The sequence below is a fragment of the Sturnus vulgaris genome, chromosome 9 (assembly GCF_052056855.1).
Source record: "Sturnus vulgaris isolate bStuVul1 chromosome 9, bStuVul1.hap1, whole genome shotgun sequence".
NCBI classification, from domain to species: domain Eukaryota; kingdom Metazoa; phylum Chordata; class Aves; order Passeriformes; family Sturnidae; genus Sturnus; species Sturnus vulgaris.
Genome location: NC_142251.1, coordinates 2,658,873 through 2,686,733, shown reverse-complemented (window position 1 = coordinate 2,686,733; position 27,861 = coordinate 2,658,873). Strand labels below are relative to the sequence as shown.

General features: G+C 43.9%; 1 protein-coding gene across 12 annotated transcripts in view; it reads left to right on the top strand.

The window, feature by feature from the left end:
• Positions 1–27,637, top strand: part of NFIA (nuclear factor I A) — a 249,284-nt gene extending 221,647 nt beyond the window's left edge. For all 12 annotated transcript variants that reach the window (XM_088169639.1, XM_088169640.1, XM_088169643.1 and 9 more), the window contains one exon: positions 20,343–27,637. In XM_088169639.1, coding sequence (XP_088025765.1) covers positions 20,343–20,419 — 77 coding nt within the window. In that variant the 3' untranslated portion in view covers positions 20,420–27,637. The remainder of the gene's footprint in view (positions 1–20,342) is intronic.
• The last annotated feature ends 224 nt before the right edge of the window (positions 27,638–27,861 follow it).

The window sequence follows — 27,861 nt, the reverse complement described above, 5'->3', positions numbered from 1 at the left end:
TAGTGTATAGAATGACCACTTAGGATATTTTCAAATTGGAAATGTAATAACACATAGGACTGTGTTATTAAAAGCAGCTGGGGTGGCTCCTTTCCATCAGGATCTTTACAGTACGTGTAGAGTCAGGGTAAGATACAGGTCCTAAGGACCACTAACTACCAGGGAAACAGCTCCCTGAGACAAGAGGAAAGAGGGAACACTCTGAGCTTCTGGAAGTCAAGCTTAAATATAAGGGTTAAGCAACTCTTTACTGCTGGAGTAATAAAGTAAAAATTAAGGCTGTATCTGAACATCTGCTTTTTTAAAATTATGGTCCAGCTACAACCCATATGAAAATATTTTGCTCAGATTTTTGGTGGCTCTGATGTTCTCTTGGTGGAACATTGGACTATAAGCACTATTTACATCATCATCATCATCATCATCATTAGTCTTCAAGAGCTGCAGAAGTGAGTCTGTGCACAGGGATGTGGCAGCTCCACGGAGCAGGAGTCACAGTTCCCATACATGGCCATTCCCAGAACATTGGAATAAAATCCCAGGCAAATGTACAACAGCATGGCTGGGCTGGGGCAAGGCTCATTCTGTCCTGGGCTGTTTCCAAACCCACTACATGCCTTTCTTAATCAGTATTAGAAAAATTATCGGCAGACATTTCCATTAGTACTATGTTCTGATTTATGTCATGTTGTGTCAAATACAATCCCTTAAAAGAATTTTACAGAATTTATACAGTATTCATTTAAGAAGTCATCTTCCTTTATCAACAAAGGTTGTAACAGGACAACCACTCCATCACAGAAGAGATGGGGAAATAAACTGCTTTAAGTCAGTAGTTCTGATTTGGTAACAAAAGCCCCCAAAGGGCTGTTGGCTTTGCCTGGTTTTAGCAGCTTCCAAACTTATCAGTTGGTTTGGTTTTGCACCATCCATCACTCTGCCACTCCACTCACTGCACAATTGTCCTGTCTTGGGGGTTATTTGAATCTAAATTTCTCTTTGAGCTATTAGAAGCAACACTTGACTTGGCATCCCCTGTATATGTTGACAAAAAGGCACAGGTGTTGTAACCTTTGCTTGATAAATCATTTACTTTTGCTACTTGACTCGCAAGCAATATGGGGGCATCAGCTTTTTAACTGCCTTTTCCATATGCAAATCAGAAATACAGGATGCCTGGGGTACAGGGGCTCTGGTTTCAAAAGCAAGTTGGTCTGGATAGCTCATGACTAAGTAATAGATACGTCTCTCATATTGCCAAGGACTTGTAATACGGAGAGTGGTAGAGGGATGGGAAAGTCCCATCACATTAATTAGGGACAAGCCTCTCAGTAGCACCAAGGTGAATAAAGGGTTTGAATTTTGAGGTGTTTTTTTCCTAAAATTAATGGTGAAACACAGGCTATGAGCTGGGAGTGTATGCAGCTGGGAATGCTAAACTAGCAAGCTGTGACCAGGGTTTGCCACTCACCACTCCAAATGCTGTTTGCTGCTCTCTAATGCCCTGGCTTTGCTCTAGGGTACAAAATTCCTTTAGGGATCAGCGTGCTGTACTCATCTGCTGCAGCTCCACTTCACACTAAACATTGTTTACTATGCTGAGTCCTGTTTGCCACCTACTTAGCCTACATCTTCCAGGAAATTGTACTTAGGGTGCTAAAAACAGCTCCTGAGAAACACATGCCTGCTCCATCTAATCGCTCCTACCTGCCACTGGCCCTTGTGCCTTGCACAGGGAGGTTATGAGGATGCAGGGAACAGAAACTGCCTCCCACTGCAGGCACCCAGGCAGAGAATCAACCACTTTACCCTGTGAGAAAGTGAATCCTGGAGCCCTGACCAGCTGTTTCAGGAAAAATCCCTTTCTAATCTAAACATGCTTTATATCAGATCCATCCCAGGTAGTTTCTAAAAATTTACTTAAGCACAAACCCAAATATTTATTCCCTTGACTTTCTGTAGAAAAAGATAAAAAATTTTTATAGAAGGACTGAAGTAGAAGCTCCTCCTGGTTCTGCCTTTGCAAAATTCGAAAGCACAGTCAGATCCTGGATAATAAGCAAAGGTCTTGTGTTTTCACACTTTCCCTGGTGGGGCCCTAGAGCCACCCAGCTACAAGAGATCTCTAGATAGAACTCATCCTTTGTAACACAAAACAACTGAAACAAAAGTCATGTAACCTGCCTAGAACACTGGAATAAAGTTTAAAAAAAACCCCAAAAGTCAAACAAGCTTATCTAGGCAGCAAAATAGCAGGTATGAAAATGAGCAAGCTCAGCAGAACAGCCTTATAAAGACCAGGTACGAAAATGCACCCTGTGAAATACATCTTTAAAAGAGCAATAGTAACTTAGGGGGGAAATCACTGAAGTTTAGCAAAGTGTGTTTATAGTACAAGGAAATTGCTAACTTCTTTAGATCTGCTCCTGCTCCCTGCCTTTTCCAAATTAGACAGTGATATCTTTGTAGCTTTCTCCTTTTGGGCTTTTATTTATCTCTAAAAAAACCACCATATGCCTCAGGTGCATACACAAACCTAATTGTACAATTACTTTTTTTTCCCAGAGACAAGGCAAAGCTTGTTTTGCTTCCCCACAAGCTTTTTTTTTTTTAGAGAGCAAACTGCAACCTGCAATTTTTCACTGGCAGCACTTTAAAACAAAGGGCATGAGAAAAAAAATGAGCTGGATGCTGTGTCCTGTAGGACAGCAGATGTGAGCTCTGTCAGAGCAAGGGGGAAGGCGAATTCCAGAGTAGAGGATCCTTCCACAGACACTGGAATCCAAAGAGGAGCGTGGTGCAGGTGATGCCCCTCTCCAGGAGGGAGGCAGGGAAGCATCCCCATCAGTGGCATGCCCCAAAAGTGTACAGGATCCATAGATCCAAGTCAGCACCTTGGCTGGGAAGCTGATGCAGCTCCTGCAGCGCTGAGCTCCTGCAGCTGAAACTGCTCTGTGCCCAGGTTCCATTGCCACCCTATGGAAGAAAGAAACCAGTGCACACATTTTTCCTTTGCACAAATCAAACTGTGTGCCTGGCTTCACGGGGATTTTCCATCCCTGCTGCTCACTGCCACCGTGCCCTGCCCTTTGCCCGCTCCCAAGGGGATGCTGAGCCCCACGCAGCTCGTGGCCGTGTGCTTTATTAATGAGCACCAGGGTGTGCTGGCCTGGCTGCCTGCACACCCTGCTGCCTTCCTCCTGTTTCCCAGAGCCCAGGAATGGCACTGGGCACGCAGGCAGGACCTGCTGGCCCCAGCGAGGCAGGGGTAGGGCAGGGTTTGGTGGCACTGAGCCACGGCACACAGGGCAGGCCAGGGCAGGGCAGGGACAGCTCGAGGGGTGTGTGGGGGACATGGCACAGAACATGAGAGACTGCAGGAATGACACCAGCCCTTTTATTTTGGGGGGTTCTCAGCAGAACTGTTTATAAGCCAGGTCAGAGCTACTTGTAGCCCAAAGGACTGTCCCTCCTCAGGATCAAAATACTCATCCTCGAGGCTGGATGTACTGCTTGTGTCTGAGTGTGAATGGAGATAAAAAACACTAACTTGGAAGCATTTGTTGCACTCAGCCCCCTTAGAATTCCATATTTCATAGAGTAACCTCCCTAAGCCAGTATATGTGTCCAATTTCAGCCCAAAAGCACTTCTAGGCAGACTTGAATGTTCCTTTTCTGTGTCTTGGCCTGTCCAGTAAATGTAGTGGGAGGTTCAGAACATGATTTCCATGAAGGAATAATATCTCTAGTGTGTAAAGAAGAGAAATTTGCATAGATCAGATATAAAAACACAGTTTTGGGGTGTGGGACTGCTACTTTCTAGAGCTGCTGAACTTAGAGGGATCACTCTGCTCCCAAACCCTCTAGGGATCTGTGGATTTTCCCATATTGGCAAAGGGAAGTGAGGGCTGCTCTCCTCCAACACCTGGAGGCTCTGAGCCCCCTTATGATCACTCAAAGTTTTGCTCTCTGTCCAAAAAGTGCTTTGCTGTTGCTCCAATGGCATCAGGCTACTGACATATGAGCTGAATTTTGGTGCTGCCTTTTCTCTTCCACCCAGGATTTAGCAATACCAATCTGAACTTGAGGGATGGCTCTGAAAATGCAGTGTGAGCCTAGAGAGAATGTGGATAGGAAATGCAGTGCCAGACTCACCAAGCAAAGGTCACAAGGGTGACCAGAAATGAGGGTAACTCCCCTCCTGTTGAGCTCAGGGCACAGAGGCCATTTAACTTGCACAGATCAGGATTATGGAATTCCACTCTCAGTCAGTTCCTCAAAAGAGCTGAGGACAGCACACCTCAAAAAGAAAGCACATACTGCTCTATAAAGTTAAGGATTCACAGAAGACTTCCCAATGCCATCATGTGGCTTCATCTTCAAACTGAGCTGGAGCCAAATGAGTCCCAAAATGCCTGGGTTTGTCCTCAGCAGGGGAGATCCTTGTTCCTGGGCTTTTTCTTCCTCCTCCTCCTCGTAGGCTCTGGTGAACAGTTCAGACTCTTTTTTGGAAACCAGCACTCAGCATCCTATTTCCAGTAGATTTAGCATAGAATTATTTACAATGGACATAGAAGAATTTCCCAAACTAAGCAATTAAACTTAGTGAGTTTTCCCCCTCCTCACAATAACCAGGAAGCCTGTGCGTAAGGCTGCCTTTCTGTGGGTTTTATGGCCATTACTTACTCCACAGTGGGGGAGAAGAAAGGGAAGAAGTAAGTGTGGGCCTGGTGGGAAGAGTTGGCAAATGCAGAAATATGATGAATGAGCTGGAGAGATTTAATTTCTTACTAAATTCTCTACAAGCTGTGTAACCTTTCTTTAGCTAAACAATTACTCTAAAAGGCAATGATTTTCTGTGTTTTCATTGAAAAGTCTTCATAATAACAATGGCCTATGTTCTCCTTCTTGAAGAACTTCTGCCAAAAAACAGTTTTCTTTTTTCCATTCAGCAGGAAACTTTCTTTTATTTTTATTTTTTCAATCTCATATTCCCCGCTAACATGGATTTACAAGGCCTACCACTTACTGCATGGGGCTGGGAAGAAGCTTCCCCTCAGGCCAAATCATTTTGGTCCATCTCCTTTTGTAGGGATTCTTGCAGCTTCCTCCCAAGAGGACTGCAACCACTGTCAGAGACATAATACCAGACCCAAGCGGCCTTTTAAGCTGACAAAATGTGACATTGCCTGTGTTCACAGGTCAGAGGACAAGGGAGGGGACTCCCAGATTTGTTTTTCAGCGGACAGGCAGCAGTTCTTGCTGTGTTGTGGTGGGTGCAGTTGACTTTGGTGTAGTGGGGGAAGAGTCATCAGGTGTTTAAATTCATGGCTGCCAACATGAGGAAATGAGATGAGCTGGTCCTCCCTGAGCCACAGGGTCCAGTTTAGGGGCAGATCCCTGCTGAACCACGGGGCCCTGAGGAGTCTTAGAAGGGCTTTGAGGGCGCAGCATGGGCAGAGCACTGCTCACATCACTACCTTCACACACACAAATCAAGGCAGGCTAGGGCAAGGTGATGGTTCTGTGCCTCTTGCTGCTGTTGGCTGGCTTGGCTGATTTCCTGGCCACCACTGCCTGCCCCAGCCTCCACAGATAATGCTGTATTGGATTAGTCTGCTCGCTGCTGCATCAGGTCCACAATCAATTTATTGACTCTGTCAGAGTGGCTAGTACAGTAATTGTTACAAGAGCAGAATAGAAAGCAAGAATGTGTCCACATAAAATATAAAAATGACGTTTTGTTCGTTCTTTCCTCTTTGGCCCTATAGATCTTTATGTGTTTACACAGTGGAGAGCACTTTACTTAAGTTAATCAGCTCCTTCTACATTATTAATTGCGACAGTTAGGGCGCTACGTGGCGGCAAACGTATTATTGAGAGCATTGATCTCACGCTGACGGTGTGGACCTGGGTAGGTTTTGTATTCCTTTCCCTTCTTCTGCAGCTGCTTGAGGGCACTATCAAATCCCATTTCTCTGAGTGACAATACACCATCGATACCATCGATCCCAGAGAGGGGCAGGAGGCTGCACACCAGAAAGAAAGGAATGCACAGAGAGCCAGGCTTGGGAAGGGCTGTTGGAAGTTGGTGATCACAGTAATTTACATGCCTGGCCCCATTTCTCTATTTTGTAAAGAGTAATAATTTAAGAGCTGCAGTTTCCCACGTGCTGAAGATTTGCAGAGGTAGCACGATGAGACCTTTTAAAATGTGTGCAGAATGTATACCCTTAAAAAAAAAAAAAGCCATACTGACTTTTTACAAGGGTTTTGGAAGTGCCTTTGAAAGACATTTCATGAAAGTTCAGCCTTTGCAGCTGATACCTATATGAGCTCCATAAATTCCACCCAGCCTGACAAACTCCAGTAGGTGTCACATGTGACCTGGATGGAAAAGGTCAGCAGCTGAATTTATGGCTTTTGCATTTACTGGAACATTAAAATTTTTTGCCAACTGCCATATATACTTTTTTAAAATTCCGCAATCAAAGTATTAGGACCACCATCTACAATGAAGGTCAAAAATTAAAGGCCACAATCCCTACATCCTTCCCAACGGATAGGCATTAAGGTACCTCTGTTCTAGGAATCACCTTTGCTAAATGGCATGAACACAGAGGTCAAGGAATGAATAAGCTCCAGAGGTGAACAACTCTGCAAAACAGACTGTCTTGCTCTGAAATTAATACTGAATTCCATAAGAAAGGACCAAAAGAAGCCTTTTCTTAACAGAAAAGGAGTCCTCAGTTTGCAGCAGATTCCATGTTCCCAAGACACTGAACATCACCTGCCCAGTGCTGGACTGTCCTAGGCAAATATAAAAAACACAGAGAGGAACGACTGAGGTTTCAAAAGAAATAAGCAAAATTACCTCAATTTTGGTAAAATCTATTTAAATTTGACAAAGGTGTCTGTTCTTAGTAAGGATTGCTAACAGCATGGGAAGTTGCAGCTTTCAAATTTTACCTGGTTTTAGTTTAGAACAGCATAACACATCTCTTTTTAGGCTTTTGCTTTGATAGCATTTTCTGCTTGAACATAGGTAGAACTGGAAAAGTTTAATTTAAAACCAGGATTTAAAAAAAAAATCATAAAAATCAAGAGACTAAACTTAAAAATATCTTCTAGGTTTCCCTTTAGTTGCTTTAGTTATTAATATTCAACTTTGAAAACAGTACTGACACTATAATCATAATATTCTCAGGCATATTCACTTGTGTGACCCAACTGTTACATCATCTATACAAACACTGGTTATTACACATGAAGAGATGCAGCTGAATGCACTGCAGAAGGCACTGAAATGTAATTTTAATTATGAGATATGAGTAACCAAAGTCACAACCAACACAATGCAGCCACCTCTGAGGCTGAACACAATAATTTAGGAAGAAATTGTTCCCTGTGAGGGTGGGGAGGCCTGGCACAGGTTTTCCAGAGAAGCTGTGACTGCCCCTTCCCTCGAAGTGTCCAGGACCAGATTGGATGGGGCTTGGAGCAGCCTGGAATAGTGGGAGGTGTCCCTGCCCTGCAGGACGTGAAAAAATATCAGGTTTAAGGTTTCTTCCACTGAAAATCATTCAAGGATTCTATTAATTTCTGCATTGCTTGAAGCAGCTTCATACAACTTTAGGTATCCTTTGGTGCCTTTTCTAGAACTACATATTTTTAAAAATGACAACAGAAAAGTACCTATTGAAAAAAAAAAGGGATAAACTGAGATATGACATTTGCATGTAGGATTGGGGTTTTTTCATCTTTGCATGCGCTAAACAATTAGATTTGAGATTTTGGAAGAACACTTTGACACATTATATTCCTTGTTTGGCTATTCCCTGGTTTGCTGGGTTTTTTTTAAGGACTTTCTTGTAGTCCTTTAGGTTAAAGGTCATGTCTGAGAATCTGTGGTATGGGACCCGGCTGTACATTCATTGAAGCTGATGAGAGGAGGAGATGGAAGATTTGTTATTGGCAGGAGTTTGTTTTAGAAATACAATAACATTTCTGTTTAATTATGCTTTTCTTTTGCTTATAACTATGCACAGAAGAGTAAATTTAGCCTTTTTCAGATCAGATAAAGGTTAAAATTCACATTTTCCTTATGGAGAGGGTTTGCAGTGCAGTCTTCATGTATCTGTGGAGTTTTTATTTTGTGGTTACAGGTATTAACTCTTAACGACTCTAAAGCCATCTTCCTTGATGTAGAGATGTGTTTGGGGTTGTAGTTTTCCCAAATTACTGGTCTTGTAGGCTAAATCTGAAAATTTAGACCAGGTTGGACAGGGCTTGGAGCAACTTCATCCAGTGGAAGGTGTTCCAAACCCAGGGCAGGGAGTTTGGAAGATCATCTGATCTTTAAGGTCCTTTCCAACCCAAACCGTTCTGTGATTCCATAATTTCCCAACAAGGGAGGCTCCACAGGCTCTTTATAAACTCTCTTCCTACAAAGCACACAGGGCAGAATTTGTCCCAGTAGTGGTAATTGCTTTATCAGTGCTGTTGATGTTGAGTGAGTCTGAACAGATTCTTCTCCTGGAAGCTCTTTGGGAAAACAAGGAGTAAAAGTAGTAACATTTAGGGGGGGAAAAAAGGGGGAAAGAAAGCTGGAGGAGAGCTGTAGTTACCCATACAATGGAGCAGCTTACTTAGGGAGTACAAAGAGCCATTTCTACACAGGCTATTTTCAGGGGAAAGCCTCACATTCAGTGACTCACAAAAGCGAAGAGGCACCTTTTGATTTTAAGTTCAAGGTTTACATTAGCAATTTTGTCTGTTTTCTCTGTTAGTATTAATTAAATTGAGATAGTTTAATTAGTATTACTAAATTTGATCATTAGTAGTAATTCATTCTGCCTGCCATACTGCACAAATATGATGAAGCAGAAATAACTAAATTGTTTAATTTCATCTCATTTAATGACTTTACACTCCACCAGGACTTTCATTGGCATCTCACAGTATGTGTGAAAATTGCTCCAAGCTAGGCCAAGACCCAACTCCCTTTAGCCAACCATGTCTAATACATCCCTTCTCATCCAAAGGTGGATCATGTGCTGCAAAGCCTTTTCCCATTTCTCCAACGGAGAGCTGGCAACCTCTGGAGCCTGGGGTGGTCTTTCCCTGCCCCACTCACACAGCTCCTGTAGCATCCTGGCCCCAGTGGATCTTTACAGGAATCATCCCTGGCTGGGATTCCCCACAGTGTGACAGAAGTCCCTTCATGGATCCCCACAACTGGGTCCCTGAGCACAAGCATGATGCACAACCTTCCATTTTTCTTAGAGCAGTTTAGCAAGGTACAGAGCATCAGGAAAAATGCAGATGTCAAAAGTTCCCACGTTCAGGAGAGGTTTTTTTGTTCAGCTCAGTGCCCTTTCGGCTTTCTTTTTTTTAAGAGGAGTTTTGGGAAGGGGGGTTTTCCTGATGAATTGAGTCATTATTCCTCCACCTCACTGTCTTCTGTAATTTTAAGGTCAAAAGTGCCAGAGTTGCCTCTGTGCTCCTATTTCTGTCCGTGTTAATTTAGAGACCAGTTTTGATCTCCTTGCCCAGTAACACCTAGGACTTGCCAAAACCCAAATTCCTCTTCCTTTTTTGCGGTCTCCAAACCCAGTCTTGCTCTACCCACCTCTCAAAACTTGTCTTGGCCCCCTCATCCTGGGGTCCCCAGCTATCCCTTTGCCAGGACTGTGCCCTGCCAGCCCCACTGCTCCTGCTGCCCACATTCCAATTCCTCCCTTGTGCCTCACAGTCCCCTCCAACCCGTCCTTCCTGCTTTTTGCCCTGCTTTGATCAGGCTGGGCACACTTTGCTGTCCCCACGGGGCTGCTCATTTGTTCACTTCACCCCCAGATAGGGAGCACAGGCACGGACCTAACTTTTGGAGGGGATTTTGGAGGGAGTGCTCACTTTCCTGTCCAGCCTAAGTTATTCTTTCCCCTTGCTTTCCTCTGTGTGCTCTGATGCACTCTCAGGGCAGTCAAAAAAACCAGCTGAACTACCTCTGGTAGTTGTAGGTCAACTACCTTTTGACCCATGATGTTACACCATGAGGAGCCCCTAGACAGGGATGGGGTGGTGGATGGGTCCCCTACAGCTCCACTAGGGCTGTCAGAGCCAGGATGACACAAGAACTGAATGACCAGGGCAAGGAAAAGCCACCTCAGCCTTCAACCTCTGAATGCTGTAGCAACCTTTCCCTCCTCCCTGCTCTCCAGCGGAGAAATGGGGGGGGGGGGGGAAAGAAAAAAGGAGCCGAAAACTCCTTTTTATACCCCAAACTGCAGAGCAAAGAGCCAGAGCGTCTGTAGCAGCTTGCTGGCAGAGCCACCCATCCCACTGGGACCCCTGGGCCCCTCACGTAGCTCCTGTGGCAGGGGACAGGGCAGGAGAGTGCGGGGCAAAGCCCTGGGTGTGTGTGTACGTGTGTGTCTGTGCGTGTGTGCCGCGGCTGTCTCGCTGCGAGCAGAGCCTGGGAGGCCCAAGCTGGGGCTTGATTTTCTTTGGATGACTTTCCCCGATTGTCTAAAGCAATAAAAGTAAAGAAACTTTTTCGGGGGGGGGGGGAGAAAAACGGTGGTTGAGGGGAGATTATTTTTGCAGTCTTGGTGCAGGCAGAACTCCTGAGGCTTCGGGGTGGGGAGGGGTTGAGTTTTGCTCGCCTGAGGACTGCAGGAACTGGCTTAAATTGAATAAAACTGTAAGTACAGTATCGGGGACGGCGTAACAAGGAGTTCTGCAAAAGCAACACCACCGGAAAGCACAATGAAGAATAGAGTGGGTTACGCCGCGGTGAAAGTATGTACTGGTTGTTATAACACCGTGCCTCCAGAATAAATTATGTCCCTTTAAAAAGTAATACTTTAACTGTGGAGCTATATAGAGACAATTAAGACGATATTGTTCTCCTCATTTCCCTCCCCCCTCCCCTCCCTCCCTCTCTCTGCAGTAGCTCTGTGGAAACTTTTAATGCTGCAGCTTGAAACTTGGGCCTCTGGGTCTGAAATGCCTGAGAAAGCACTGCGGGCTCTAACTGTAAAACATTCCTTCGGCGGGCCCTGGAAACAGGGCGCGCTGGCGCAGGCGAAGTTCAGAGGGATCACATGGAAATGAGGGCTGGCTGCAGGCTCCCGAGGAGCGGTTTATTTCCCTTAAACCTGAACTTGAACTTGGGAAGGCGCAGCCGGGGCCTGGGCCGGGCTGAGGGGCTGGGAGCGGGGCTGGGAGCGGGGCCACCGCAGGCCCCGGGCTCCCACCCTCAGGACAGGGGGGGTCCCTGGGCACCCAGCAGCTTTTGTGTCATGTCCAGGGGGTTGCTGTACTTTGGGGAGCCAAAGGGTTTTGCTTTCATCCAAGCAAAAAGCTGGAAAGTCCCGTCGCAGCGCTGTGTCTGCCGTCCCAGTTTCCACCGGGCTTCCCAGCATGAGGTTATAAGCGGCTCCAAGTCCCCATGCACGTGTTGTTTCATAAAAGGAAAGAAATGAGTGAGACCTGCTGTAAGAAATATGGGATTGTTGCACTCCCGAGCAAATTTAACTGTGCTTCCAGCAGAGGAAAATACGGGGCTGTCTAAAAACGGGGCGTAAAGCGCAGAACTCAATCCCCCTCGCAAGCACATTTGCTTTTACCTCGAAATAGTAGGTGTAAACCGGGAGGTGGGTTTAAAGTTGGTTTTGCCTCTTTGATTCCATGCATCCCGCTGTTTCCTTCTTCTCTTGCAAAAGTCTGTACTGAAGGGGGGAAGCGATGCTGATGCTGGCGGGTGTCACCCAGGTGTGGTGGCAGAGGTGGCTGCTGTCCCAGCCACAGGCGTGGGGCAGCTCCCTCCCCTTCTGCCCGCAGCTGGCCTTGGCTAGGGGGTCATATTTTGGTCATTTCTGATTACTCCCGAACAATTTTGGCTATGTTTATAGCAAAACTTTGAAAGGATGAATGGGCGAAAAAAAATCCCGCTTGGCAGTAACTCAGGAAATATCTACAAAGATGTTCTTTCTGGAGCGAGATCTTATTTCAGGGTTTGTGTTAGGATCATTTTTATTCTGTGACAGCACATAAAGAGAGCGGGACAGAGCAATGAGGTCTGGCATAGCTAAAATCCCTTCTGTGTGTGTGAGGTTATATAGTTTATCAATGCAGAAACCACCACGGGCTTGGAAAAGTAAACAGCTGGCTTGGGTCTGTGCGCTGCACTTCGGAGTTGTCTGCAGGATTTAAATGGCTCGCCTGCGATTTTTGGAGCGGGGCAAATATATATAGTTTTCCTTTCAAACATGTCAAAAGGTTTTTTTGCAGCCGTTTGTTTTCTCAGTTCCTTTTTTATTTGTTGCAATTTTCCTTTTCTGATTCATTCTGGTTTATTTTGCTTTTACAAACGGCTTCACTGCCACCAGCAAGTCTACAAATAAATAATAAAAAAAAAAAGTTTCTAGCCCACTCAGAAAACCTTATGGCAGCGACAAATATCAGAGAAAGCCATCGTCTCTCTCAAAGATTTCATCTCACCCTCCACTTAATCCGCTTGCTGTACCTCAGATCTCAAGTAACTTTCATACTGTGGGCTCACTTTAATGGATAGAATCTATTTTTCATGAAAAAAGCAGGAAATAAGCTGTCTTTCGTACAAAGATTTACAAAATGTAATCATTGTTGAAATATTCTCTTTGAACTGCCTTGTCCGCAGGGGTGTCTGGCTCCCAATACCCCCGTTTCTTTAGAACACCCTTACAAGTTCTTCTGGTAGATCAGGTACACTGGTGGTTCTGGTCTTTGATGTCTTGAATGAATGAAAGAAAAGCATAATAAAAGAGAGCTGTTGATCAAGCATAAAATACTCTTTAAGCTGACAGAATGGCAGAGTTAACACATTCTAAGCTGCTTTTAGGTTTTTCCTTTTTTCCTCACATTTTCCTGTGCTTTGTGTACAGTGGGGGTTTTTATTTTTTGAAAAGTCTCTGATCTATGTAGTATGCCGTCCTCTAACAAAAACCAAAATGGGATTGTTTCTCTCTCTTTCTCCCTTTCTTTTTCCTCTCTCTCTTTCCCTCCACTATCTTTTTTTTTTTTTAAACAGCAAGGGTTGCAGTTTAGCATGGCTGCAGTCAGCTTTCAGCCGACCACGCAAAGCTTAGAAGTTATTTTGCAGATTTCAAAGTCAATTTACTAACAAATAAGTGAACTTCACTGCTTGTTTTTTTAGAAGACTGGAGGAAAACTGCAACTGGCGAAATGTTCCCCAAGTAAAGGGAAGACCCTCTGCCTAAAAGCAATTTTGTAAACCAAAAGACAGGCAGGAAAATGACCTCATTGTGAGAGAACTTTTCTTTTAGAGGCAGAGAAAAGGGAAAGTTTTCTTCCTGTAGATCTAATTTAGATCTTAAGTTCCCATACATTATTTATACATCATATTCAGAGTGCCAGCCTACTCTGCTGACTGGCTTACATTTCAAACATTTGCCATTGATAAGTCTTTGCTGTATTATATTCAGGCTAAATGCGAATATGTCATAGCGCAGTCAATCTTTAATCCGCTGAGCTCCAGGTCGGGGCAGCAGGGGGTCCAGCACTCAGAGCATTGCTTTATACTTAAGAAACATCTGGGGCCAGCTGGGACACTTTACTGGAACATTCAGATGTCTGGAACAACAGCAGGAGTTACTGTATGAGTGTGTTTTCATAGGTTTGGGAGGGTTTGGGGTGACTTATTTAAAAACACTAGCTGTTCCCAACTTGAGGTTTGAACCCAAGCAGAAATCTTGCCTGAAGTGAGTTTGTTGGTCCCAGGAGAGAAGTGGTTTTGGACTACTATACATTTTTAATAGTCAGCAGGCAAAAGTGCATATTACAAAATTATTGCACGTAATTTAATGCAGTTTGCCACAACTGGCATTCCCGCAAAAACTATTGGATGCAGAGCTACTGTATGCATTGCCTGGAGAGCAGTGTCCCTCCTGGGACAGGTTTTATCTGCCTCCAGACAATACAAATGTGCTCAGAGTGGGGTGTGTGACTCTCCTGGTGCGGATGTTGGAGAACCAGAAGATTCTCTCACTGTTTTATGTCCCTTTGGGGATGACCAACATGCTACTTACGTCCCTGTTGGTATTTCAGTCTGGAAAATATAATTACTAAATAATTAATCCCAGCTCTAAGAAAATAACTGCAATAGGCACAAAGGTGACCTTGTCTTTTATATTCACCTTTCGGTCCTACACAGTAGGATCAGTTTTTGGGCCTGGAGAAGCTCTAGAGGAAGCACTTAGAAGAGTGGGATGAATTCAGATGAGGGGTAAACCAGAGGCAGTTGCTGTGTCTGCAGGAGCCCTCCAGCCAGTCGCACCAGAAGCTGAACTGCCACTGTCTCCCCTCACCCTGGCAACCCTTTTGAAGTGGCATCAAAGGCCCAGTTTTGTCCCCACGCTTTCACACGACGCACCGTGGGGAAGAGCCTTCCCGGCACCTCTCACAAGGTGATGCCAAAAGGCCCCAGTTCGCTGCTTAACTGCTCACATTCTCATTTTATCTTTGCAACCAGAGACTCGTTACCCCTATTCACCTCCCTGGGGTTAATGTTCGTGAGAGCCTCAAAGTTCTTGAGGTGACTGCAATGTCATCCCCAAACAAAACGCTCCGCAATGAGACCCCACAGGTGCCAGTGGTCGTGGCTGGGGTTCAGCTGGGCTGCCCAAACAGCCGCTTTGCCGGTGAGCTCTAAAGCTGTGGGGTTTTATTTTATTTTATTTTATTTTATTTTATCTTATTTTATTTTATTTTATTTTATTTTATTTTGGCTCTTATCACAGGTGGGTTTTCCCACCCAGGCCCATGCAGTGATCACTTCCTGCACGCACCTGGGGCAGCAACGGCCACAGTGCTGCAGCAGCCGTGTTTGAAGTCCCAATGGCACCGACCTGTCCGGCTGCCGGGCACACAAACTGGGCTGCAACCCACAGAAAATGGCTATCACTGAGCGGGTCTGAGCCCTGAGTGGGTATGGGGAAGCCAAAGCTGCTGTGCGCGGGGTTTGTCAGAGTTTCAAACGTGTGAATGTCCTTAAATAACCTACATCGCCCGGAGAAATAAGCCAACTGTCACACCCAGTTCTGGATTCCACATTAACAACCTCCTTCCGCAGCGTTAAACTTTGCCCTTGAGGACTTTTGTTTAACTTCTTAATTCGAAAAACAGATAGGGAGGGTGCACAGCCCCGGCTTTCTGCGCGAGCTGAAAGGTCCCATTGTTGGGGCAGGAGATGTGCAGGTAGAAGCAAATGGAACAAGTTTGGGTTGGATTGTCGTTCTGGTTTGAAACACGTGAGCGGTGCTCGAGGGGAGGCTGGGGGTGAGGGACGGTGTGCAGCAAGGCTGATCTGAGAAGGTTTCCATAAACAATGGGCCTGTTCCTGGGCTCCTGACTCAGGCAGAAACTGCCACAAAAGTCAGTGAGGCACTTTGAGCTTTTCGCCTGTTAAATATCCAGAATCATGGAATGTTTCCTTGCTGTTCTTCCTGTACAAAGGAGCCGACTGTCAGGAGTGGCTGGAGGATTTTCGTGTGTCTCTGCTATCTCCAGGAGTGCATAAGAAACAAATAGACTTGCGCTATCAGAGAACCATAATTGCCATCTCAGACTTCCTGTTTAGGATTCAGTCAAGTAGATATTGTTTATGGATCATAAAACCTTACTACTGTGAGGATTCTCAAATACGAGTTTCAACTTTCATGGTGCAGTAAATTAGGGGGAGAAAAAAAAAGTGTGATAATACTCCTCAGAGAACAGTAAAATAGAGCTCTGCAATGGTTAAATGGAATTTTATAAGCACATTCAGTGTGGAACTGTTTTGCATTACATGAGTTGAATACCTTAGAGATGACACACATCTGCAGGCACTTTATTAAATCCTTAGTCAGCACTTTTCAACCTGATGAGATTACTTCTTCATTTGACTGGAGAAAGGGAAGCAAAGATCTCGTACCGGACTGCAGAATTCTTTCTGATGTTTCACCTTGAGCACTGGAGAAGGACAGCAAGATGCTCGGCAGGACAATACAGACTCGTAGCAGCACAGACAACTGTGTGGCTGCAATTTTACTGAGCAGGACCTTTAGCTCCAGTGGGTTCATTTAGCTCTAAACTCGCTGGGAGAACAGTACTGCAAAGTAAATAGAAGGGAAATAAAACACCGGCTCTTTTATGAAAAAGCACGGAGATAATATCATCCTGACCGAACTGCGATAGGGCCCATGATTTAAATGGAGATTTTAAATTAAGAAAGGCAACACCGCCTTCTCCGAGTGGTTGCAGTCGGATAGGTTACAGAACTGAAGGGATGAAACGGGTGAGGTGCTTAGACATTGAGCTGCACTCTAAAGCAAGGCACAAAATACTTCAGCCATCTAAATGTAGGGATCCAGGCTTCTTTTTTTTTCCATTCTAAGCTCCCTAATCATGCAAAAAAAACCCCTTGATAGGTCCCAGCTATCGGGTCTCCAAGTGCCTAATACGCTTCCTAGACGTTTTCATTTGAGGCCAGAGGTCTCCTGTCCCTTGCAGAGAAGTTTCACAGGTGCTCCAGAGGAACAATGGTGCTCTTCAGTCCTAATCCTGGAAGACTTAGACGTGTATAGGAGGCTTGAGGGGGATATGAGATCTTAATATTAAAATGATTAGCAGAAAAAGGAGGATCATTCTGTGTGTGCGCTTCAGCTGTAAGATGCTCTAAATTAAACCGGTGTCCCGAGAGCAGTGCTGGTGGGATCTGCTGGGTAAATGCTCCCTCTGTCTCGCTGTTCTGCTGCCTCAGCCCATAAAACATCTCATCCAAGTGGGGCTGCAGGAGCAGGCGGAGCGGGACGCAGCTGTTGGCGAAGTGCTGCGAGTTTGGGTCCCGTAAAAGCAGCTTTTCACTCAGGGCCATGCAGAGCCCCGGCAAGGAAGTTTTGAAACGAGCGTGCGGTTTGGTTCGGGTCTCTCCTGTAAGGGTTAAGTTTTTCATTGGTATTAAGGCCGAGCAGTGTCTGCAGGAGTCATATTGACACCCTAGTGCATGGTAACTCTACTCCTTTATTGACATGTTGCTAGTCAGGAGCACAATAGCGCTCTGTGTCTGCAAATCATTGCTAAAATCATCTCAAGAAAAAAAAAAGTTTGAAAGCCCAACGCGAGACAAAGGCCCCAGAGCTGCACTGCGCCGCTCAAAACTCCCGAGTCAGCAACTTCTATTGATTAAAAACTAACCTTTAAAGTAACTCGCAGAGTGTGTGGTTAGCATTTAAATTTAAACATGTCATGAGTTGATTTGTGTTACTGAATACCAACTCCGAAGGAGTTACATTCACATCAGATTTTTTTTTTTCTAATTCCCTTAAGCAGCTAAAGTATTTCATGAAATGTCAATAGGGCAGGGGGGAAAAAAAAGGTGTTTTGGAGGGAGGGGACTCGCGCCCAGCCTCGCCGTTTCTTTTCCCATGCAAATAGTCACCCCAAAAAGAAAAGTGTGGGGAGCGACACACAATAATTAGACCTTTGTCTAACTTTCCCAAGTGCCAGAGAAAGACAGATTAATTAAATATACAACAGTGTTGGTTTTTGGAGTGGGGGTCTCTCTTGCTGTGGAGGTCATAAATTAGGCAGAATAAATAGTTCAGTGTGTTGGGAGCGGGGCTCGACGTCAGCGCGGCTGGCGGCGGTGGGAGGGCGCAGCGCCGCGCTTGCGGATGGCGGTCACGTCTGGGGCTGTCTGGTTGCCCTTAGCAACGAGACATGATGTAACACCGGGATGAACTTGAACTTGGGGGACTTGAAAAGGGAACAATAGACCAGAGCAATCAATAAAGCCTATTTCAGTGAAGGATTACAGAGCCGCTCTGGGGTAACCTTGTCTGCGAGGCGCGGGGGTGAATAGCGAGATGCGTGAAGGAGCGCGGGGCGGCGGGGGACGGACCGACGGAGCGGCCGGACACACGGACGGAGGGGCGGGGGGGCGGCGGAGCCCGGCCGGGACACGGGACGCCAGCGCCGCCAGCCCCGGCCCCGCGCGGCCCCACCTCCGCAACCTCTGCGCTTCTTTTTTTATTTCCTGCTTTTTTAAAGAGGAAAAAAAAAAAAAAAAAAAAAATCAGCTTTTGAAACGAGGGGGGAGTGGCGAGGGCAGCGGCTCCCGCCACCGGCGGGCCATGTGCCGGGCCAGCGGCCGTGGAGCAGCCGGACATCGGAGATGGGAACCATCGCCTGGAACTGTTCAACCCCTCCACTCCACGGGCTCGCACCCTTTAACCCTTCCACTCCATCACCTCGCAGTTTTAACCCCTCTGCTCCATCGCCTGTAAATTTTTAACCTCTCTACTCCATCACCTCTCAGTTTTAACTTCTCTACTCCATCACCTCTCAGTTTTAATTTCTCTACTCCATCGCCTCACAATGTTCAGCCCTTCTACTCTATCACTTAGCAGAGTCCAACCCCTCCACTCCATCTCCTCTCAGTCTTTACCCCCTCTCCTCCATCACCTCAGTCTTAACCCCCCCCTAACTCTCATCTTCTCTCAGTCTGTAACTCCTCAACTCCATCACCTCAATCTGTAACCCCTCTTCTCCTTTACCTTGCAGTTTTAACCCCTCTACTCCCTCCCTTCTCAGACTTTACCCCCTCTCCTCCCTGCTGGGCAGTGCCACAGTTCCCAGTCCGGCTGAAAACTGTCACACTCGAACAAGAGTGAGAGACGACCCTGGAAAGTTTGGAGAAGTTAGGAGCTGGCAGTGGCCAGAGGTGCCAGCAGTGGTTGAAGGTGTCTCCAGCACAGCACAGCCCACACTCCACATCCCTGCACCCACCTAAAAATCAGTAGGGCCCCGCAATCAGGGAGGAGAACGGGACTTGGCTCCACTTCACGAACCCTGCCAGAACTTTCCTCTGTTTATAAACTTTACATATGAGAACTATTTCGTTTAATTGCAGCCTGAGTAAGTCTAAATATAAAATCTGTAGGCAATAGATGGAGCCGATATGGGACCGGTGTGTTTGTATTCAGAAGGGCGAGTGGAGGAAGAGTTAGTTAATGAGGTGTATTGGAAGCAGGACAACTTCTTCAATCCTGCTATTTATTTTACCAGTTCCTACCTCCATGGCAAGACCACATAATCTCCAAGTCCCACATGAAACTTGCCTCAGTCTTCCATAAGTGTTCGTAAGTCCTCCCCGAGCTGATTGTGCTATCAATCAAGTCAGAGGCCGAAAAGGAGAGGAGGAAAAACTTGGTAAAACTTGTCATCGGTCCGTGCCCGCGCACGGACGCACCTCATCTATCACAGGAGCCCCAGCAAAAAACGGGGGGTATCAGCAACAGGCTCTTTAATACCTGAGTCTTTCTTGTTGTGTTACTTTACTCCAGGCTAAATAGTTGCCGCTTGTTGGTGTATTCCCACAGCAATATGTCATTGCCAAGGAGCATCCCCCTGCGCGCACAGTCCCAGGGCCTAACACTGCTCTCATTCATGGTGGGTTCAGGTTGGGCTGACCCTGCCGGGGCCGGGATGGGCTCTCCCCGGAGCGGTGGCACTGCCCCGGCTCCAGCAGAGCCCACTCCAGCTTCCCAACTGTGTTTATTTTCCTATGGAGGAGAGAAATTGCTTTCTGTGCTCCGGGCATCTGCGCCGTTGGGTTAAGGACGGTATTGTTGCGGGGCTGAATTCTCAGGGAATTCCCTCCCTTTGGGGAAAAGAAAAAAAAATATTTTCCCAAAGAAGAGCTATTAGTTGAGGCCCACGTTTTGTTTTGAAACACAAGTATGGGCAGAGGTACGGGACATTTTCACTGATCCACTTTCCCCCAGATTTGCTTTATCCTGGCTTTTCTGTAGCGATCCACATTTCTCCTAAGAAAACAGCCCTGTTGTTGAATTTCTGTGCATCTGTTCCAGCGAGACAGTTGAAGCAGGGCAGTATAAAGCAACAGATGCTTATGCTGGCACATGCCTAAATACCCAAGAAAACCCCGACTGCAGGGTGATAAATGGCACAGGGAGGCGAATGTGTATCGCCTTTTCAGGGGATTAGACAAAAGTGAACTGGAGGGATCTTCAAGCCATCATCTATTAAAAAGATTGATAACTTGTAACGTGACATGACCCCCGCGTTCATCTGTAGCTATGTCCAGCGACTGTCGGCGAGGGAAAAAAAATATATTGATTTGTACAGTATTTTTAATTAAGCTTTGTAATTAGGTCAATTCGTCACGGTCTCAATTAGCCCCCCTCTTGGCGGAGGAGGCTGGCGGCCGTGCCCGGAGCCCTTGGGGAAGCGGCGAGAGCGGGCGGCCGGGGCTGACACTTCTCCTTTCTCTTTTGCAGTCCTGGTACCTGGGATAAAAGTCTCCGCTTCCCACCACGCACCGGACAGACCACCAGACCCCTTCCCACCTCTGTAACACGGAAGCAGCAGCAACGCAGCGCAGCGACTTCACATCGGCGGAAGGGGAGGCGAGCAGACACCGACAGCAAACTCGTACATGGAAATGGCAAACGTTATGGTTGAATGGCAAAGGCCGTAACTTTCTCTCGAGATTTGATTTTAATTTTTCTTTTTTTTTTTTTAATTGGTTTTTTTTTCTTTTTTTGGTTTTTTTTTTTTTTTTTTTTAGACAACTTTAGGACTGTTGTAATTTCTCATATGGTGCTGGAAATGGTTGGGCTTCATAACTTTTGAAGTGTTTCATTGGTAGTGTAAGCGTTAGGTGACACTGAGTAGAACTAGCCTCTGCTGCTGCTTACCAACTCGCTGTTGTAACACACTTTCCATATGGAGCCTAACTGTTTTACAGTATCCTCATCGGATTTTCCCATACAGGTGTGAGACTTCTTGAGAAATCATGAAACACACTTAAACTATAACTTTTGTAGTAGCTGAATTCTGCAATATATAACTTACCGGACAGACATAGAGCATGTTTTTTTTTTTTTTTTCTGTAACATATCGGGGAAAAAAAAATGCAGGTTTCTTTTTTTTGTTGTTGTTGTTGTTGGGGTTTTTTTTTTCTTTTTTTTTTTTTTTTTTTACAGTCGGCACTTAGAGACGTAACATGAACCATAAGAGCATTGTCAACAATTTTTTTCCACTCGATTGCAGAGCAATTTAAAACATCAAACTACTACTATTCACTAAAAAAAAAAAAAAAGAAAAAAAAGAAAAAAGTTTGAAATGCTGCACTTACATTTTAAAAAAAAACATTTTTCAACAATTTTCAACAATTACACAAAAATTCACGCAGAAATGGGGAAGTTGGTCTGTTTTGACAGAAACTGACAGGAATCAATCAAAACAATCGAATTTTGAATTGAGTAAAGTGCAATTTCATTGGATAGCTAAATATCTTTGTAAGATAGAGATTGTTGAAAATTCTATTTTTGTTTTCCAAGTCCTTCCACCCCAGGACTCTAAATTATTGGGGTAAAAAACAGCCTTGCAAGAAAAAGGGGAGCTATTTTTGCTTTTTATGTTTTTTATTGTTGAACTTGTATCCCTTTAAAACTGAAGGAAAATTTAAAAAAAAAAAAACAAATCTAATGGTGCTTTTACCACAATATGTTAACTACATTAAATGCTAATTAATCATTTTCTGTTATCAAAGCACATAACTAAAATGAAATCATAATATCTGTTAATTTTATAAGCTAAAAGTCACTATAATGGATTATGCCAATTCTGACAAATTTTACGTGTTTCCGGCAATATAGGGTTTATCAGTTCTCAAACACCTTGGGAATAAGTGAGAACGGTCCAGAAAGTAAAACACCTTCGTGTCCCTGAACTGGTACATTTTCTGGACTGTGAAGAAATCATTACAGAAACGAACGATGCTGATCTTCTTACAACTTATGCCAGTTCAAAGCAAGGGCACTTGCTGAAGAAGAAAAAAAAAAAAAAAAACAGACAAATAAGTAGAAAATGAAAAAAAAAAAAAAAAAAAAAAAAAAAAGAAGTTTGGACCCCAAACGTCCTGTATCTTATGTACAAAAAAAAGGAAAAAAAAAGAAAAAAAAAAGAGTGCAAGTGATTTTTTCTATCAGACAGCGGAGCACCCCTTTGCTTCACATGCAACTTTAAGAAGGTTTCCTATACTATACATATATATACGTTCTGGTTGGCGAGTCCAGCTAATCAGAGAAAGTCTCTGCATGTTCTAGTGTTAGTAACTAATTTTTATATAGTTAATGTAGGGTAAAGTAGAGTGCATTAAGACACAATATTGTAATCCCTATTCCAGGCACTTGCCTTTAAACTATGTTTGTTCGACCCTTCAGAAGGGTTTCTACTACTGTCCTATACAATCAAGTAACTGAAATTCTTGGGAAGACACTTTGCTCCTCATCTTTTCCCTGAAACGATGTTTTGTTTTGTTTTCTTAATTTGCACGAAACAAAAAAAAAAAAAAATTCCATATCAATGTGCCTTGCCCTGGATAGCGATTATTTGTGGAATTGTTGCACATGTTCCTATATTGAAAGGGGTTTTTCCCTAGTCAAGCATTTGGAGACACTTTTTGTAAATGTGACTTTTATGTCAGCCATTGTCAGTTCCAACATCTAGAATTAAATAGGATGTTAGTTGTTCCGCAGATAGGAGTAGTGTTTATTGTCCTGTATGGTCAGTGGCAGTGCTATTCTGAGATCTGTAGATGCTAGATTATCAGTATTTTTGGATGTTGCTGCATTTTACCTTTTATTTGGAGTCTTCCTTTTTTTGTTTTGTTTTCTCCCAGATATATGAAAATATGCAATACCTGCTTATATCATGTAGAAAAGCTTAGCAATTATTAATTTTTCTTTTAATTTTTTTTTATTTGACCAAAGTTGGTGCTGCACTTGACGCAGTGTGTTTTAGGTGTTTGTCTTTGTACTTTTGTGATTTTTGAATGCACATGCAGGAAGGGCTCTTCTTAGAGAAGCAGTCAAACTGTGAAGCACTAAGCTGAACCCTGCTTCAAGCAATTTTTGTTTTACAACTGTTCCTTTCACAAGCAAGCCTTAAAAAAAAAAAACTTCCTTTTTCTTCAGATCCCACACCCATTTTTATTAGCAGACTGCAATCAATCCACATTCAATAAAAGTATATAATGCCCATTTTTATATGCACGTTTTTAAACTTCCAAGTTCTGAAAATTGTTTACTGGTTATTCTCTATTTAAGGAAAAAATAAAATGTTTTGGATTTTCATATGTGTCTGATAAGTGGTTGAGTAGTCATTTTGCTCTATTGTATTGTGTGATTGTTAGTATATGGTATCACATCCTCTAGCCAGCATCCTTTGCCTTCCCTATAGCACTTAGCTGGGCATTACTTTATTAAGACATATGTGCACTAAAAAAAAAAAAAATAGCAGCTTTCAGTGCTTCACAGTGAAGGGAAAAAAGCCTAGACAAACATTTTGTCAGAACCTTGCTATGAGACAAGGTATTACCAGTAAATTGGTTGTATATACAATAAAATTGCACCCTTTTTTAAACAAAACAAACTAAGCAATAGTTTGGGCAGTTAGTTGTTTTTAGTGAGCATGTTGTAGTCATGGCTGCAAAGAGAGAGAATTAAACTGCCCACTCAGAAGATATGTAATTTGTATGTTGTATAGTTTTATTGATTACACTGATTTATTCTACCCTATTTTATAATGCAGGACTTTTGTAATGTTGTTTAAATGAGGAAAAATTTCTGTCAAATTAGCTTAGTGGAATTTCTGATTGTTCGTTATAAAGGCAGCGTTCATAGAATTGCTTTTTTTTTTTTTTCCTTTGGGAACTGGATTTAAGTTAAAAACTTTCCCGTTTCCTTTTTTTGTATGTATTTAAATACAGTTATTTTTCTTCTCTCAATGGTATAGCATATTCCTATGCTTGAGAAGTATAGGCTACTGAAGAACCATTGTAAATGGACATTACAGGTATGCTGTATTTTTGAAGGTATTTTTGTCATATTAAGTTTGATGACGCTAAAGTTAGGGAACTCTGAGCAGAATTGCGAGAAAAAAAAATGTTTTAAAGGCTTTAAAACATTAGGTAGGAGGTCAAGGGTGTTAACCAACAGGGGTTGTAAAGTATTACACACTAAATTCAGTTTGCGTTCACCTTCCTCTCACGCAGGAAACGCGGCAGTTCCGTTCTGTGCAGGTGTAGAGAACAAACAGTGTTTAGTCCTCCTTTAGAGGAGCGGGGAGGCGAGCAGGGATGGGCAGGAGGGATGGAGCATCCATCCATCCATCCCTCCACCCACCCAGCCAGCCATCCATCCATCCATCCCTGGATGGTCGCGGCAGAGCCCCGGCCCCGAGCCGGGCGCTCCTTTGGAGTCACCCAACAACTTTTTTCTTCTTTTTTTTTTCCCTCCCCGCCTCCTTCTCTCCAGAACTGTCAGACGCACAAATTCTCTGACCTGTGCCCACCCCCGCCCACCCAAATTTAAAGCCCTAGGGATGGCTTAGCGCGAATTGACTTTTTCCCAAGTTAATTCCTTTCTTTTTTTTTTTCCCCCTCTTTTTTCGGGTTTTTAATTTTTTTTTTTTTTTTGAGCGAGGGCACTTGCTTTTCTCATGCCGCACACCCCAGCAATGCCATTATTATTTATTCTTCTTCCTTTATAATAAAAAAGACTTCGGGGCTTCGAGTTTAGGCAGCCATGGTACACTTTGTCTCTGTTGCTTGTTCCCCCTCCCCTTAAGGTTGAAGGGGAAAAGAAACATCAAGTTTTCTCAACTCCACAGTATTCAGTCAGCCCACAGGAATATGCAAAATCCCTCTAACATTTTTTTTTTCTTTCTCTAGTTCTCTTTGTTCCGTATATTTGCAGCTTTGTAGTAACAGTGTTATAAAATATTTACTGTACAAAAATACAAAAAAACCCAGATACATAGCCTAAAACAGTTTTTTTTTCCTTGTGGTGAATTATTTTTTTTTAAGAATGTCAGTTAATATTGTACTTTGCATTGTGTCTCTGGAAATATCTTTTTTTTTTCTTTTTTTTTTATTGGTAGAAGGCCTCCATCGAACAAAATTAAAACCATAACCGGCATGACAATGTAAGGAGAGCTTCAATGGCACCTAAACAATAAATAAATAACAAAATCAACCTCATGAGGTCTGTCGGAGGCAGGTCTTGTGAAGTTAACACTGCCTGCTAGGCAGGATTTTCATTAAATCAAGCTTACAATGCCAATTTTGTCTTGAAGTCAATGCATGTATTACTGTTTGACAGTAAACCCAGCTATGCCATCATCAAGTCCAAGGCTGCGCAATAGTCTAATTAGTATCGAGTACATTTTCCTTTTATTTTTTCCAATAAAAAAGCAGTGGGATGAAAATTGCTTTGATATATAGCAGGTAACATTGAAGCTATTCCATAGCACTTAACTGTAGTGAATACTGTGTCACCAATTCTGAAATCAATTTAATGTTTAATGCAAATCCATTACATGGTGCTATTACAGGCTGGCAAAATGATTTACAAAAATGTGACAACTTGGGCTCAATTCACTCTGCTTTCCAACAATGTAAATGCATAGCAGTGTTTATCTGCATGAAAACTATGCACTAATCTATCTGAAAAAAAAAAAAGAAAAGAATATATCAACTTTGGTATCTACTTTCCGTTTACTTCGATCCTTGCCTTTTCGGTCATTGTTATAATGCCAGCTTTAGGACAGAAAGAATTATAAGAAAACCAGCATAATACCTGATATATTAAAATGTAGTGCCTGTGAAATCTGTATTATATTGCTCTTCTGAAGTAAGATTTTTCTACACCGGTAGCCTTCGCTGTCTGTCAGAACCTTCTGATATAGGTGATGTAAAATAACCGTACAATATTAATGCATGCTATTCCATAATGCTTAGTAGCTGTATGAATATTACTCAAAGTTATGTTAGTCTTTTTTTCTGACTTGGTTCTTGTCAGATAGGTTTAAAGATATTTCACTGAGAACGCAAATTCTGTCTTTATTGATTTGGGGTGTTTTCAGTATTTTGGAGGTATACATTTACTTAAATTCAGTATTACTTGTGTTTTGGGTTTTTTTTCTTTTTTTTCTTTTTTTTTCCTTTTCTTTCTTTTTTTTTTTTTTTTTTTTTTTTTTTTTCCTAGAGGGCAGGACATGGTGTTTGAGACCAGAAATCCGTGCCTGGTAAGATTTTCGTCTCGAAAAGCTACCCTAAGAATTCAGAGAGCTTGCTCTGAAGAACAGTTCAAATTGAAGGGACAGTCCTTTAAACCCACAAATGAGACCGAGCTCATGTTGCGAGAGATTTCTTAATGGGCAGCGGTGAACCAGGTACCCATGCTTGACCCTTCTTCACACCAGACTTCCTCATATAGAAAGAAAAAAACCCTTTAAAAAAAAAAAAAAGAAAAAAAGAAAAAAAAAACCTCATGTGGTTGTTTAGTTTCATGCACAGTTGCAATATTTTTCTTCAAACAAACTCTGTACAAAACTTTGGGCCCGATTCATAAAAGCTCCTTTGCTATTAACACGGGAGGCTGGTGGGCTTTTCTCCTCCAAAATTGAGGGTGGGCTTCGCCCTGGCGAGCCCAGCTGGCCCTGCTCTCCCTCCCCTTCCCCTCTCCGCCTCCCCCAGCCCCGCAGAGACCAGGAATCGTTGGGAAGGGGCCGTGGAGGAGGCGAGGCAGCGCAGGACCATGCTCCGAACCCCAGAGGTGCAGGTTGGCAGGAGGAAAAGGGGGAGAACGGCTCCGGCCGCAGCCGGGGGCTCGGGACACGGCGACTCGATCACAAAAGAGATCTTGTCCCCACCAGAACAAAACGCGCTCGATCGCTACCTCTGAGCTCTAAGAGAAACCCTCCGTCGCCCGCAATGTGAACTTTTGTACTTTGGATGCTTTTTTCTTTTTTTTTTTTTTTTTTTTTTCTTTTTTTTAGGGAAGACTGTTTTCCACTTAGTTAATCTTCTATGCTCGAGCATGAACAAAAACAATTGTGTTGGGTGAAATTCCTCCCCCCCCCACACCCCTTTTATCTGCATCCACAAATTAATATGAGGGGAAAAACAAAAAGAAGATGAGTTTCTAGACGGAGCATGGTAGGGCGAGAGCGCCCGGCTCGGCATCCGCCACCGACGCCGCTCGTCCTTGTTGCAACTGCTGCCTTGGGGACAGGGCCACGAAATTCTTGGGAAATACAATCAAGGAGAAATCTCCATTTTGGCCGGCTGTGCAGGTTCTCCCGAACTCTGCCCCAGCCCAGTCCCTCAGTGGTGGGTTGAGACTTGAGGCGCTAAAATTTCCACCGGCCGTGTGAAAGATCTGCTGCAAATTCACTTGACACCCGTGTTAATACCATGTCGTGTTCATTTTTTTTTTATGAGTCAGGCCCCTCGTGCCTCTAGTATACTTGTATTGACTCTCATAGTTACCATTTTAGTTTTACTGTGTTCTGTGAAAAAAATTGTAATTGGTTGAGAATCACTGTGGGCATCCATTCTTATTCAACTAAGTCTCCGCAGGTTTTTTGAGCTGGTGTGGATTAGTTTAACTCTTGTATTCAACCATTAGTGCTACCACCTTCTCACATTACAATACAATTACTGGAAGCAAGTACTGCATTTCCTATGCAACAAAAAAGGAAAATAAAAAATTGCTAATGCTAACAGGCCGTGTTGTTATTTACTCCCAGCCGGGCACGGGGTGGGGTTGCGGCTGTAGGACCGCGGGCATCGCCGGCATCAACCTCTCCTGGCCCCAGCCCTGCAGCCTGGGCAGGCTCCCAGGCAGCAGCTTCATCCCAAATCACGGGGATATTTGGTTAAATCCAGTCACTCTCGTCACACAGACCACTCTTCCCGGTGTTTTTGGTGTCCCGTCGCACAAAATC